Source organism: Salmo trutta, chromosome 33 (assembly GCF_901001165.1).
Source record: "Salmo trutta chromosome 33, fSalTru1.1, whole genome shotgun sequence".
NCBI classification, from domain to species: domain Eukaryota; kingdom Metazoa; phylum Chordata; class Actinopteri; order Salmoniformes; family Salmonidae; genus Salmo; species Salmo trutta.
The window spans coordinates 1,344,322-1,360,133 of NC_042989.1; the positions used below are offsets into that span (position 1 = coordinate 1,344,322).

Consider the following 15,812-nt stretch of genomic DNA (forward strand, 5'->3'; position numbering starts at 1 on the left):
AATACAAGCATTCTAGGATAATATTTAGCTTTAGGATGAGCACACTAGAGCCAACCTGTACTGGCTCTGACATTTAATTTTCAGTCCTTTCGAGCACGGTTCCAGCAATTATGGATGTGTTACCAGGCCAGTGAAACTTGACTCGGCTCAGTAAAGGTACAATTATTACACTGTGTACGTGCAGTACATTTGAAAGGACTGGATGGGTGTCACAGGAAAAGTATCTTTATTATCTGACATCGGAATAATTGACCAAACAGACATTTAAACCACTTCAAGTTACAGCTGAGTAGGAGACTTGTAGCTTATCTATTGTGGTTGCACATCATCCTACGCTAACTAAACAGTATATTCACATGCCAACTACAAAAGGTGATCTAAGCATGGTAACAAAGTAAAAGTCCAAATATGGTAACATAATAATAATTACCACTTCTTTTCCATGTTCAGGCTATCATACGAGGCTATTCAGATAGGACAATGATTGTGTTTTGTGACCTGGTGTCTCTTAAAAAAAAGGTTCCCAATTGGGTAATGTTGATCCCATAGGCAAAGCAGTGGTATGGCTTCTCACAAGTCTAGATTTTACAGGTTTACAAAACTCTTTTCATATCCAGTACAGTCATAAAGAGATTCTCCAGTGTGGGTTTGCTGATGTGCTCTAAGGCCAGAAATCTGCCTGAAACGCTTCCCACAGTCAGAGCAGCGATGGGGTTTATCTCCAGTAGAGCGCAGGTGAGGAGGCCTATGCGTAACCTGGTGTGTTTTTAGATAATCTACCCGGGTGAAACATTTCTCACAGTCAAGACATTGATATGGTTTTTCTCCAGTATGTTCACGCTGATGTATCTTTAAATGTTTTCCGTGGCTAAACTGTTTCCCACACTCAGGGCAGACATAAGGCTTCTCCCCAGTGTGCATTCGCTGGTGGTCTGTAAGGTTGCCTAGTTTACCAAAGCTCTTTCCACAGTCAGAGCAAAGGTACGGTTTTTCTTGTCTATGTATTATTCTCTGATGATTTTTCAATTGGGTCGAATTATTGTAGCTTTTCTCACATTCAGGACATTGGTATGGTTTCTCTCCATTATGTGACATCATATGAACTTTCAACCGATCTGATCTTGTGAACTTCTCATCACAATGCGTACAATGAAAAGGCTTCTCTCCAGTATGTAACCGCTTGTGTTTTTTCAAATTACCTTCTGAAGAGAATCCTTTCCCGCACTCAGAACAGTGGTGAGGCTTCTCTCCAGTGTGTATCCTTTCATGTGCTTTTAGGTCTTCTTCTATAAGGAAGGTAAGACCACAGTTAGAGCACAGGTGAGGCTTCTCTCCAGTGTGTTGTTGTTTATGTCTCTTAAAGGGTCTCCAAGATGTAAAACTTTCGTTACAGTCTGGACAGTGGTGACGGGGCTTCTCTCCAGTGTGTGTGTACAGGTGATGGTTAAGACCTGTTTGGGTTGTGAAAGTCTTTTCACACTGAGAGCACTGGTAAGGTCTCTCACCAGTGTGTATACGCACATGTTCTTTAAGATGTGACCTTTTTGAGTATCTCTTTTCACAGATGGGGCACTGGTGAGGCTTTACCCCAGTGTGAGTTCGCTGGTGGGCGTTAAGGTTGCCCAGGAGAGCAAAGCTCTTTCCACAGTCAGAGCAAATGTAAGAAGATGCTGTATGCACTGCCCTCTGGTGAACTTTTAATTTGCTAGAATCATGGAATTTCTTCTCACAAACAGGGCATTGGTAAGGCTTCTCTTCAGAATGTATTTTCATATGATCTTTTAACTGGTCGGCTCTGGTGTACCGCTTATCACACTGTGTGCAGTGGAAAGGTTTCTCTCCTGAATGTAACAGCTTGTGTTTCTTTAAACAACCTGCAGTAGAGAAATTTCGCCCGCAGTCAGAGCAGTGGTGAGGATTCTCTGTGTGAATCCTTTCATGTGCTTTTAGATCTTCTAATAAAGGGAAACTGACACTACAGACAGAGCATTGGTGAGGCTTCTTTCCAGTGTGCTTGTGTCTTTTCAATTCCAATGCATTCAGGAAATATAAATGGCAATTTTCACAATGGTAAAGTTTCTCTCCAGAGTGTGAGTACAGATGCCGCTTAAGATGTATTTGTTTTGTGAAAGTCTTCGCACACTGAGAACACTGGTAAGGTCTCTCACCAGTGTGTGAACGCAGGTGTTCTTTGAAATGTGAAGCGCTATGGTATTTTTTCCCACATTCAGGGCAGTGGTGAGACTTTTTCCCAGTGTGTGTTTGCTGGTGTTCTGTCAGGTTGTCTTGTTGAGCAAAATCTGTTCCAAGGTCAGGGCTATGGTCAGGTTTTTCGACAGTATGGGCCATCTCTTGACATTGTTTTTCTACATTTCTGGATATTGATCTATTCTCAGAACCAGTCTTCAGATGTTCTTTCAACTCCTCTGAAGTACTGTACCCATTCTCGCAATGCATACAGTGGAATGGCTTCTCTCCAGAATTTACTTGCAGGTGTTGAATAAGATCTGAACTTTTTTTGACAGCATGTGATATTTCCTGACATTCTTGTTCTTCATGTCTGGAACTTGGTGACCTATTAGCAGAACTAGGCTGAGAATCAGGCTGCTCCTCATGAGTCATCATATGATCTTTTAACTCATCCGACCTATTGTACCTCTTGTCGCATTGCAGACAGTGGAAAGGTTTCTCTCCCGTGTGTAACAGCATGTGTTCCTTTAAAGTTTCCTCAGTGGAAAAACTTTGATCACAGTCAGGGCTGTGGTGAGACAACTCCACCTTGTGTAATAACAGGTGGTCTTTAAGATTTGACTTCATTTTAAAACTCTTCTCACACTGACCACATTGGTAAGGCCGCTCCCCAGTATGTGCCATCATATGAACTTTTAACTGGTCTGATCTGATGAACCTCTTGCCACACTGATGGCAACAGAAAGGCTTAATCCCTGAATGTAGCCACTTGTGTTTCGTTAAATACTGCACTGTAGAGAAAGTTCGCCCACAGTCAGAGCAGTGGTGAGGCTTCTCTCCAGAGTGCACTGGCAGGTGTTGATAAAGATTTGAACTGTTAATGAAACTCTTGTCACACTGTGAGCACTGGAAAGGCCTCTCACCACTATGTATTCGCATGTGTTTTTGAAGACCTGCATTGCTAGAGAATCTCTTCTTACATTCAGGGCATTGGTAAGAACTCACAGAAGAGAAACCTGCATCGCTATCTGAACAGTGGGAAGATGTCTTTCCAGAATGTGCCTGCAGGTGTCGTTGAGGGTGTGGTCGTTTTGTGGAGCTCTTCTTACGTTGAGGGCTCTTTCCTTTGTCAACTTCCTGGTGTTGCAAGCCTGATGTAGACAATGCCTCCACTGATGAGTCTGAGGACTCAGGAGGACACACTCCTGTACGAATGACAACAGAAAAAAACAAGTTACAGTATATCAACTTCGGAAAGGAAGAGGTGCAAAGCTCGCTCACCATTAAAAAACATTTTATTTAAACAACTATTAAAAGATTGATGTTTCAGCCTTATTCAATGGACTTCATCTGAACATCAAGCTTTAATAACTGTTTAAATAAAATATGTTAATGATGAGCGAGAGTGTGCGCTTATTTCTTTTCAATGCACATTTTTTGGGGGTTGCACCTCAACTTACGTTAGTTAAGCACCCTCCACCTCTTTCCACTATATCAACTTTGCATGATAATATCAGTTGTGCTCTCAAGTCCAATGTGACGTCATTACCACTTGTAGTGAATCTTTAATACAATCTGTTCTATTCATACCTGCATTAGCAAACACTGAAATCATATCCTCCTCCTTTTCCACTTTGATGTTGAATCTCTGTCCCAGCATAAACCTGCAGTCCTCCAGCAGCACTGTTTCATCCTGCTGTAACGACTGGGCTCCACTGTCACAATCAGGAACCAGTGACTCCCTCTGCTGTGGTATAATGAGCCACTCTGGAGCTGGATCCGCCAACTGCCTGTTGTTGGGTAACCAAGCCCCTCCCTCATTCTGTTCACCATCGCAGCTTGCTTGTGAGCTGTCCACTACAGTCGCTGACTGGCTGGGACTTGTAGGCACATTGCTAGCATCTTTCTGTATTCCTTTGATGTCTTCTTTCAGTTGTAGTAACTGAGAGATTCCCTGGTCCTCTGAATCCATTATAATTACATTTTCACAATACTCCCCTACTATACGACGCAATGAGCGTTGACTCTTTCCTTTGACTTCTGATCCATCCTTGCCCCCTATTCCACAACGTTCGCACAAGTAATGTAAATTGTCCTCAGATAAAGTATATAAACTCAGTTCAATTTCGTCCAACAACGTTTCCCTCTCCCTGCTCATATTGTCCTACTCACGTCACAACCAAGACTGGTTAGCCAGCTAGCTTTTGTAATGTCTCGGACACTTTGCCCACTTCTCGTGTGATATGTGCTGATGCTCACATGAAAATAAAGCTGAGCATTGCCTCCAGGGTGCCCAGAACATGTCCTCGCTCTCCTGAAATGAAATCACACATAGAACGGGAATGAAAATCAGCCTGCCTTCACTTGTTCCCCACTGACACTGTATGAGCTTAAAGTAAACAAATACTAAACGTTTACCGAATGGTACCACAAGCGTTTACACCGAAACAGTAGGGTTATGTCAACCATCACATCTGATTTAATCACTTCATCAAACAGTGGGCTAATTGGCGAAATTCAACACACCAGTGCCCAGTTTCCCGAAAGAGATGGAACTTACCAGTGCTTCCCGATTTGGTATACCCCAACAGAATGCTGTTGGTTATTAAAAATATTAATGTCAGTAGACCTCTGATTGGCCTGCTAATCCAATGAGCCAACATTACATAATGTTCTATAAGGAAATTGCAAGCATTTCTGAAACTGTTTGAGATGGGGGTTTTTTACCTCCAATTTAAGCTTTGGCTACAAAGAGTATGCTGTAGGACAAGTCAAAAACCTTATTTGGGTTAGAGTTAACAGAAAATGAACTTTTAAAAGTGAGATTTTCACTGGACAGTTACTTTAAGCTTATGAATGTTTTAAATGATGCATCGTTCCTATAAAAACGGCCGAAGATGTCACATGCATTTCCCAATACATTTTTTTTATATTTTACCTTTATTTAACCAGGAAGGCAGTTGAGAACAAGTTCTCATTTACAACTGCAACCTGGTCAAGATAAAGCAAAGCAGTGTGACAAAACAGTTAAACAAATGTACAGTCAATAACACAATAGAAAAATCTATGTACAGTGTGTGAAAATGTAGAAGAGTGGGGAGGTAGGCAATACATAGGCCAGAGGCGAAATAATTACAATTTAGCATTAACACTGGAGTATGCAGATGATATGCAAGTATAGATACTGGGGTGCAAAAGAACAAGAGGGTAAGTAATAATATGGGGATGAGGTAGTTGGGTGTGCTATTTACAGATTGGCTATGTACAGGTACAGTGATCGGTAAACTACTCTGACAGCTGATGCTTAAAGTTAAAGAGGGAGATAAGACTCCAGCTTCAGTGATTTTTGCAATTTGTTCCAGTCACTGGCAGCAGAGAACTGGAAGGAAAGGCGGCCAAAGAAAGTGTTGGCTTTGGGGATGACCACTGAAATATACCTGCTGGATCGCGTGCTACGGGTGGGTGTTGCTATGGTGACCAGTGAGCTGAGATAAGGCGGGACTTGACCTAGCAAAGACTAATAGATGACCTGGAGACAGTGGGTTTGGCAACGAATATGTAGCGAGGGCCAGCCAACGAGAGTGTACAGGTCGCAGTGGTGGGTAGTATATGGGGCTTTGGTGACAAAGCAGATGGCAATGTAATAGACTACATCCAATTTGCTGAGTAGAGTGTTGGGGGCTATTTTGTAAATGACATCGCCGAAGTCAAGGATCGGTAGGGATAGTTTTACGAGGGTGTTTGGCAGCATGAGTGAAGAAGGCTTTGTTTCGAAATAGGAAGCCAATTCTAGATTTAATTTTGGATTGGAGATGCTTAATGTGAGTCTGGAAGGAGAGTTTACAGTCTACAAATACCTAGGTGTCTGGTTAGTTGTCCACATATTCTGATGCAAGTCGGGTGGGAGGGTGCGGGCAGCAATCGGTTGAAGAGCATGCACTTAGTTTTACTAGCATTTCAAATCAGTTGGAAGCCACGGAAGGAGTGTTATGACGTTAAAGCACATTTGGAGGTTTGTTAGCACAGTGTCCAAAGAAGGGCCAGAGGTATACAGAATGGTGTTGTCTGCGTAGAGGTGGATCAGAGACTCACCAGCAGCAAGAGCGACATCATTGATATATATATACAGAGAAAAGAGTCGGCCCAAGAATTGAACCCTGTGGCACCCCCATAGAGACTGCCAGAGGTCTGGAAAACAGGCCCTCCGATTTGACACACTGAACTCTATCAGAAGTAGTTAGTGAACCAAGCTAGACAGTCATTTGAGAAACCAAGGCTGTTGAGTCTGCCGATAAGAATGTGGTGATTGACGCAGTCGAAAGCCTTGGCCAGGTCGATGAAGACTGCTGCACAGCACTGTCTTATCGACAGCGGTTATGATATCGTTTAGGACCTTGAGCGTGGCTGAGGTGCACCCATGACCAGCTCGGAAACCAGCTAGCATAGTGGAAAAGGTACGGTGGGATTCGAAATGGTCGGTGATCTGTTAACTTGGCTTTCGAAGATTTTAGAAAGGCAGGCAGGGCAGGATGGATATAGGTCTATTAAAATTTGGGTCTAGAGTGTCTCCCCCTTTGAAGAGGGGGATGACCACAGCAGCTTTCCAATCTTAGGGAATCTCAGACAATAGAGGTTGAATAGGCTAGTAATAGGGGTTGCAACAATTTCGGCGGATAATTTTAGAGAGGGTCCAGACTGTCTTGCCCAGCTGATTTGTAGGGATCCAGATTTTGGAGCTCTCCGTGCTTCGACACCTGCATTGCTTGCTGTTTGGGGTTTTAGGCTGGGTTTCTGTACAGCACTTTGAGATATCAGCTGATGTAAGAAGGGCTATATAAATACATTTGATTTGATTTCAAAACATCAGCTGTCTGGATTTGGGTGAAGGAGATGCTGGGGGGGCTTGGGCAAGTTGCTGCAGGGGGTGCTGAGATGTTGGCAGAGGTAGGGGTAGCCAGGTGGAAAGCATGGCCAGCCGTAGAAAAATGCTTATTGATATGATTGATTATCGTAGATTTATCTGTGGTGACAGTGTTTCCTATCCTCAGTGCAGTGGGCAGCTGGGAGGAGGTGCTCTTATTCTCCATGAACTTTACAGTGTCCCAAAACTTTTTGGAATTAGTGCTAGAAGCAAATTTCTGTTTGAAAAAGCTAGCCTTAGCTTTTTTAACTGACTGAGTATATTGGTTCCTGACTTCCCTGAAAAGTTGCATATCGCAGGGGCTATTCGATGCTAAATACACCATGTAGAGAGATCGTTCATAAGTGCGAACATTGGTGCATGTGTCGATACAGATAGGACTGCTCTCGGAACAGCATTCTCCATTAAAATCGTACCTTTACAATTATTTCACAATACTGACGAAGAATCACCTCCAAGAGAGATATTACCACCTTTAGCTGCAAATATTGAGGAAGCTTCAAAGGGAACAGAAGTAAAGCTAAGCAAAGAGATGTATTCAATCCACTAATACTAAAACGTGCATTTAAGATGAACATAAATATTTGTAGTACTTTGAACAATGTTTATTTGAGGATGTTTTAGGTATGGTCAGCATTGTAAAACAGTAAATTCTGGGACATCGACATGTCTTAAAATAGGCAGAAAGCTTAAATTCTTGTTAATCTAACTGCAGTGTCCAATTTACAGTAGCTATTAGAGCAAAAAAATACTATGCTATTGTTTGAGGATAGTGCACAACAACAAAACACTTATCACGGCAACTGGTTTGATACATTCACTTCTGGAGGTAAATAACATACTTACATTCAGTATTCTTGCTCTGAGTTGTCATTCTGAGGGTCCCATTGATAAAATGTAGCACAGTTTTGTTTTTAAAATCCATTTTTATATTCAAATGTAGGAACTGGGTTCTACAGTTTGAACCCCCTGCTGTCTCTTGCTCCACCCCGGCCATCTAGATGTGGGAAGGTTAGTGTATTTTCTGTAGGGAAGCTAATGATCCATCATGTATGACATTCCTGGGAGGGAATTACCCAACACACCTCCAGGCTGTGTAAGGGCTCTCCAAGAAGGAGAGTGATGAGTGCTGCATCAGATGACATGGCCTCCACAATCCCCTGACCTCAACCAAATTGAGATGGTTTGGGATGAGTTGGACCGCAGAGTGAAGGAAAAGCAGCCAAACAAGGACTCAGCATGTGTCGGAACTCCTTCAAGACTGTTGGAAAAGCATTCCAGGTGAAGCTGGTAGAGAGAATGCCAAGAATGTTAAAAGTTGTCGTCACGGCAAAGGGTGACTATTTGAAGAATCTCAAATATATTTTGATTTGTTGAACACTTTTTTGGTTACTACATGACTCTATATGTGCTATTTCATAGTTTTGATGTCATCACTATTATTCTACAATTTAGAAAATAATAATAATAAAAGAACACCACATGAATGAGTAGGTGTTCTAAAAAAATAAAATTGACCAGTAGTGTGTGTACACACACACACACACACACACACACACACACACACACACACACACACACACACACACACACACACACACGTATGTGGACACCCCTTGAAATGTATGGATGTCAGCCACACCCATTGCTGACAGGTGTATAAAATAGAGCACACAGAAATGCAATCCCCATAGACAAACATTGGCAGTAGAACAGCCTTACTGAAGTGCTCTGTAACTTTCAATGTGGCACCATCATAAGATACCATCTTTCCAACAAGTCAGTTCCTCAAATTTCTGCCCTGCTAGAGTGGTCCCGGTCAACTGTAAGTGCTGTTATTGTGAATTGGAAACGTCAAGAAGCAACAACAGCACAGCCACAAAGTGATAGGCCACACAAGCTCACAGAACGGTACCGCCAAGTGCTGAAGCACGTAAAAATAGTCTGTCCTCGGTTGCAACACTCACTAGAGTTCCAAACTGCCTCTGGAAGCAACGTCAGCACAATAAGTGTTCGTCTGAAGCTTCATGAAATGGGTTTCCATGGCTGAGCAGCTGCACACAAGCCTAAGATCACAATGTGAAATGTCAAGCGTCAGCTGGGAGTGGTATAAAGCCTCTGGAGTGATGAATTACGCTTAACCATCTGCTGACGGCCAAGCGTTCATAGCGACGTCGCTTTTTGATCCTTCGATGTCAGCTCTTCCTATCATTGTGAAGCAGAATTCACCAAGCGTTGGATGGTTCACCCACTAATAGGGAACGTGAGCTGGGATTAGACCGTCGTGAGAAAAGAACAAGAGGGTAAGTAATAACATGGGGATGAGGTAGTGTTCTCTTAGCGGATGCCAAGAGAACACTACCTGCCCCAATGCATTGTGCCAACTGTAAAGTTTGGTGGAGGAGGAATAAGGGTCTGGGGCTGTTCTTCATGGATCAGGCTAGGCCCCTTAGTTATAGTGAAGTGGAATCTTAACGCTAGGGCATACAATGCCATTCCAGACAATTCTGTGCCTCCAACTTTGTGGCAACAGTTTGGGGAAGGCCCTTTCCTGTTTCAGCATGACAATGCCCCTGTGCACAAAGTAAAGTTCATACAGAAATGTTCTTTGAGATCGGTGTAGAATAACTGTACCGACCTGCAGAGCCCTGACCTCAAGCCCATTTGGGATGAATTGTAATGTTTACTGCGAGCCAGGACTAATCGCCCAACATCAGTGTCTGACCACACTAATGCTCCTGGGTAAATGGGAGCAAGTCCCCGCAGGAATGTTCCAACATCTAGTGGAAAGCCTTCCCAGAAGAGTGGAGGCTGTTATATCAGCCAAGGGGGACCAACTCTATATTAATGCCCATGATTTTGAAAAGAGATGTTCCACAAGCAGACGTTCACATACTTTTGGTCATGTAGTGCACCGGATTGAGAACTGATGCTTAGTTGACATGGACCGTTGGGATCCACAGGCCTACAGTATAATGGCATTAGGTTTATGGGCATTCGCAATGCACCCCTTGGCATTGTGCATCTGAAGCAGAGAATAGCTTAACTCACACTATTTACATATCGTTTTTAAATTGAGAACATATGGCTCAACAATAATAGTAGACAATGTAAACTCAGTAGACAATGTAAACAAAAAAAGAAACGTCCTCTCACTGTCAACTGGCGTTTATTTTCAGCAAACTTAACATGTGTAAATATTTGTATGAACATAAAAAGATTCAACAACAGACAAACTGAACAAGTTCCACAGACATAAGACCAACAGAAATTGAATAATGTGTCCCTGAACAATGGGGGGGGGGTCAAAATCAAAAGTAACATTCAGTATCTGGAATGGCCACCAGCTGCATTAAGTACTGCAATGCATCTCCTCCTCATGGACTGCACCAGATTTGCCAGTTCTTGCTGTGAGATGTTACCCCACTATTCCACCAAGGCACCTGCAAATTCCCAGACATTTCTGGGGAGAATGGCCCTAGCCCTCACCCTCCAATCCAACAGGTCCCAAACGTGCTCAATGGGATTGAGATCCAGGCTCTTCGCTGACCATGGCAGAACACTGACATTCCTGTCTTGCAGGAAATCACGCACAGAACGAGCAGTATGGCTGGTGACATTGTCATGCTGGAGGGTCATGTCAGGATGAGCCTGCAGGAAGGGTACCACATGAGGGAGGAGGATGTCTTCCCTGTAACGCACAGCATTGAGATTGCCTGCAATGATAACAAGCTCAGTCCGATGATGCTGTGACAAACCGCCCCAGATCATGACGGACCCTCCACCTCCAAATCGATCCCGCTTCACAGTACAGGCCTCGGCGTAACGCTCATTCCTTCGACAATAAACGCAAATCCGACCACCACCCCTGGTGAGACAAAACCGTGACTCGTCAGTGAAGAACACTTTTTGCCAGTCCTGTCTGGTCCAGCGACGGTGGGTTTGTGCCCATAGGCGACGTTGTTGCCGGTGATGTTTGGTGAGGACCTGCCTTACAACAGGCCTACAAGCCCTCAGTCCAGCCTCTCGTTGCCTATTGCGGACAGTCTGAGCACTGATGGAGGGACTGTGCGTTCTTGGTGTAACTCGGGCAATTGTTGTTGCCATCCTGTACCTGTCCCGCAGGTGTGATGTTCGGATATACCAATCCTGTGCAGGTGTTGTTACACATGGTCTGCCACTGTGAGGACAATCAGCTGTCCGTCCCGTCTCCCTGTAGCACTGTCTTAGGCGTTTTACGACATTGCAATTTATTGCCCTGGCCACATCTGCAGTCCTCATGCCTCCTTGCAGCATGCCTAAGGCACGTTCACGCAGATGAGCAGGGACCCTGGGCATCTTCCTTTTGGTGTTTTTCCAGAGTCAGTAGAAAGGCCTCTTTAGTGTCCTAAGTTTTCATAACTGTGACCTTAACTATCTACCGTTTCTAAGCTGTTAGTGTCTTAACGGCCGTTCCACAGGTGCATGTTCATTAATTGTTTATGGTTCATTGAACAAGCATGGGAAACAGTGTTTAAACCCTTTACAATGAAGATCTGTGAAGTTATTTGGATTTTTACGAATTATCTTTTTTTTATATGTTTATATGAGGCTAATCATTACACTAGATTTTGTACATGCCTTGTGCTGCCATGAAATGTTTTATTGCAAATCCAACCCTTGTAATCTAGGTGGTGAAATTTCTAGAAGCAGAAGATGGGACCCTTAGCTTAAAACATACATACAACTACAACCAAGTTCAATGCCAGATAGACCTTGACAAAAAGCTGTTGAAATCACACTGGATGTATTATACTTTAGAATTGAATTGGGGGAATACTTATTTCACTGTATAGCCTTACCTATGGATTGTGGATCAATGACATGGTGTATCAGTCTATTCAATGACACCGAGAGAACATTAGCGTTGTAGCTCTTATTGCGGGACTATGAAATCACCAGGGGCAAACTACCTGCCCCCCAGGACACCTACAGCACCCGATGTCACAGGAAGGCCATACAGATCATCAAGGACAGCAACCACCCGAGCCACTGTCTGTTCACCCCGCTACCATCCAGAAGGCGAGGTCAGTACAGGTTCATCAAAGCTGGGACCAAGAGACTGAAAAACAGCTTCTATCTCAAGGCCATCAGACTGTTAAACAGCCATCACTAACACAGAGAGACTGCTGCCTACATACAGACTCAAAATCATTGGCCACTTTAATAAATGGATCACTAGTCACTTTAATAATGTTTACATATCTTGCATTACTCATCTCGCATGGATATACTGTATTTTATACCATCTATTGCATCTTGCCTATGCCGCTCTGTCATTGCTCATCCATATATTTATATATTCTTATTCCATTCCTTTACTTAGATTTCTGTGTATTAGGTAGTTGTTGTAGAATTGTTAGATTCCCTGTTAGATATTGCTGCACTGTCAGAACTAGCAGCACAAGCATTTCGCTACACTCGCAATAACATCTGTGTATGTGACCAATACAATTTGAATTTAGCCACATTTATTGTACCAGTCAACCTACTGTGCGTATTGAACACTATTCCAGAGGGAAAAAAACAATACAACGTAGATGGTTTGAGCCTGATAACTCAAGGACTTTGGGGAAAAAAAGCACTAGGGTACTGTGTAGGCTGATACCTAACGACTGGAGATCAATGAGATGGGGTAAGGCTGTACAGTGCAATATGAATGTCAATACGCACAATAAACTGACTGTGGAGGTGATTTCCCACAGTCAAAGTCCCGCAATAACCTACGACGCTAATATTTTCGTAAACTCTTCAGTTGTGTTCTCTGGGTGTCACCAAGTAGACCGATACCCCATTTCATTGCTCCACATTCCAACCATGTTTAACATGATCAAGTCTAAATATGGCCTGATTTCACCAATTGTAACCATATGCATCAATTTCACAGGGACTTTTATCTTAAAGGCAAACCGCAAATTCCACTATTGTGGCTAATCCCTATTGTGGCTAGCGTCACAACATAATCCGGTCCAGTAAAAGGTCCAGTAAAACCATTGTATAGTAGTCAAATGACGCTCACTGGCTGCTTATAACAGTTAATTTTGGGCAACAGGGTTAAGTGGCGAACTAGCTACTTATTTCAATAGGAGAAAAACAAGTGGCTACCTAGCTAATACTTACATGGATTCCTAAATCATTGCTAAGAATATTGAAAATGACTGCAGTTTCTACTGTTTATTGTTTTCAGGCTGGTTGCTTATAACATCTGTATCGTTTGATCCTGATCTAATTTCAAATGCTCACACAGACGTTTTCACATTCGGTTGAACAAATAATGCCTTACTACCAACGCGGTATTGTACAGCTTTGACAGTGACCGTAATGGTGGCGCTTGGCTTGCACGTGCAAATTCAGCACAAACAACATTCTATAATAGAATTGTGTTATTTGACTTGTCAAATAAATTAAAAGCTTATTTGACACATCAAATAGTGTTTTGACACACAAAGACCCAAACGGCGTTCCATAAGACACTAAGTAGGATTTGAGAATGTGTAACGCTACCATGCTGAGAAGTAAAATATTTGTAATCATTCTGTCATTTCAAGGTTCAATTGCCTAGCTAATTAGCAAAACTGGCTATAGTTCGTTTGGCGTTCTCTTGCAAGCTAACGTTACCGTAGCTAGCTGCAAGTGATTCAAACAATGCACATACTTTGACCGCGTGCACGCGTTCCTCATTGGTAGGTACATTTCAGGACTAAGATATTCGACTTCTCCTGACAAAGCAACATTAGCAATGTATTTAAAAGATGAACAAATTATATGAACCAAAATCGGCCCTTTTTACATACCTGCTTCTCCAAGAAAACTGCCTTCTCTCTGAAGTCGCTGGCCTGGCTGCGGTTGCCAAAGTCAACATTGGCTATACGTAAACATTATTGAAAACAATAATTTGTTTTTTGGTCTTAATTCAAGGTTAGCCATAATGTTAGCAGTGTGGGTACGTTTAAATAATTTTAAGATGAAAAATGGTAATACTGGTGAGGTTACTACTCTGTGGTAGTTAGTGGCGATATCTATATGGGATCCTTGGGACGTCACTGCACTTCTTTTATGAGATTAACGGCAGTTGGCATCCAATTTGTTGCATTACCGCCACCTACTAGATTGGAGTGCAACTCCCTTATACTTTACTTGAAAAAGAAAATCAAATCAAAGTTTATTTGTCACGTACGCGGAATACAACAGGTGTAGACCTTACAGTGAAATGCTTACTTACAGCCTCTAACCAATAGTGCAAAAATGGTATTAGGTGAATAATAGGTAAGTAAAGAAATAAAACAACAGTAAAAAGACAGGCTATATACAGTAGCGAGGCTACATACAGACACCGGTTAGTCAGGCTGATTGAGGTAGTATGTACATGTAGATATGGATTTTTAGCATTTATAGCAATACTAAATAAATACCCTACCATCTAGCACTATACTCACTAATTTCAATATTATATAAAATAATATTAAACACCTCCCACACTCCACTAATTAAATTTATTTATTCCTACCTCATGCCATCGCCCTGAAAGGATGGGACATCACCACTTAACACATCCTGTAACTCTTCTGCTGTCAAGTCTTGCACACCCAAATACCTCTCTGCAGCTGCCACAACAACATCCCTGCAGTACAATTAATAACCATTGCTATAAATGCTAAAAATCCATTCTTATTGAAACTTATTTCACTTTTTGGCCTATCGCTCTGTACTGGAATATATCTCTACTACTCTCACCACTCCTCCCCCTTAACCCATCTCACTCTACTTTCTTCACTGGCTCAGCATATGACAACTTCTGCTCTACTCTAACCCTGGAAACCTCAACCTGCCTACCTCGCACAGGACATTTCTGATCCCCAGCTACATTGCTGCCACATGCCCATAAGCTTAACACCTGTAACATCTTATTGTATTCGGCACATACGCTCGTACAGGATAATTTATATATCCTAACTTCACTTAGTCAGTCAAAGACTCAACTCAAAACTCAAAAGATCAGACAATGACTCTTCTGTTTCCCCACTCTCACCACCCTGTCTGCGTCGCATCAAACGAGGAGCATCACATTCACTGGGAATCTTTGCCATCAGCTGGTCAAAGTTTATATCTACTGCTACTCCAGTTATCACTCCTTTCATTAGTGCCCTTTTCTTGAGAATGAAACAATTAACTTTTCTTGCCCCCATTCATTTTACTTTGAGCGCATTCTTCCTCTGCCCAACAGAAACACAAACAGTTATCACTAGACCACTTCTAGTTACCCTCCCCGATTCCACATGACCCAACTCTTTTTTTCACCCATTGTGAAACCACAAATGGATCAGCCAAAAGGCAAGAGTCCACTTTTTCCATAAACTTCACTCCTACTGTCACAGACTCTTCTTCATCCTGATCCTCGTGCATACCTCGGTCTCCGATAACTTTACTGCACCTACCACCTCTAATACTTCACCCTCATTCACTTCTAGTTCTCCTCCTGTCTTCAGCTCCCTCTGCTTACACTTTCTACCGTTCTTCTTTGACAAACCATCTCCCTTTTTCCCACCATTTTTATCTGACTTAAGATCACCCTCTTCTACCCTCACTCTCTTAGACCTCTTTTCCCTCTCTTTTTCTCTCCATTCCTTCTCCGTTTACCAAGTACAGTCTCCTTATGATAATA

The 15,812-nt window shown here is 42.6% G+C and overlaps 1 protein-coding gene across 3 annotated transcripts; it reads right to left on the reverse strand.

Annotated features, from left to right (window-relative positions):
* Window positions 1-203: 203 nt before the first annotated feature.
* Window positions 204-14,211, reverse strand: LOC115172198 (zinc finger protein 420). 3 transcript variants are annotated; one of them, XM_029729365.1, is made up of 4 exons: window positions 13,945-14,211; window positions 4,751-4,785; window positions 3,781-4,504; window positions 204-3,395 (listed from the first exon to the last, which is right to left on the reverse strand). In XM_029729365.1, the coding sequence occupies exons 3-4, from the start codon at window positions 4,346-4,348 to the stop codon at window positions 586-588; spliced, it is 3,378 nt and encodes a 1,125-aa protein (XP_029585225.1). In that variant the 5' UTR covers window positions 4,349-4,504; window positions 4,751-4,785; window positions 13,945-14,211; the 3' UTR covers window positions 204-585. The 3 variants fall into 3 exon arrangements, with proteins under 3 accessions (XP_029585225.1, XP_029585224.1, XP_029585226.1); XM_029729364.1 differs by lacking the exon at window positions 4,751-4,785; XM_029729366.1 differs by lacking the exons at window positions 4,751-4,785; window positions 13,945-14,211 and adding an exon at window positions 7,958-8,141.
* Between the last annotated feature and the right edge of the window lie 1,601 nt (window positions 14,212-15,812).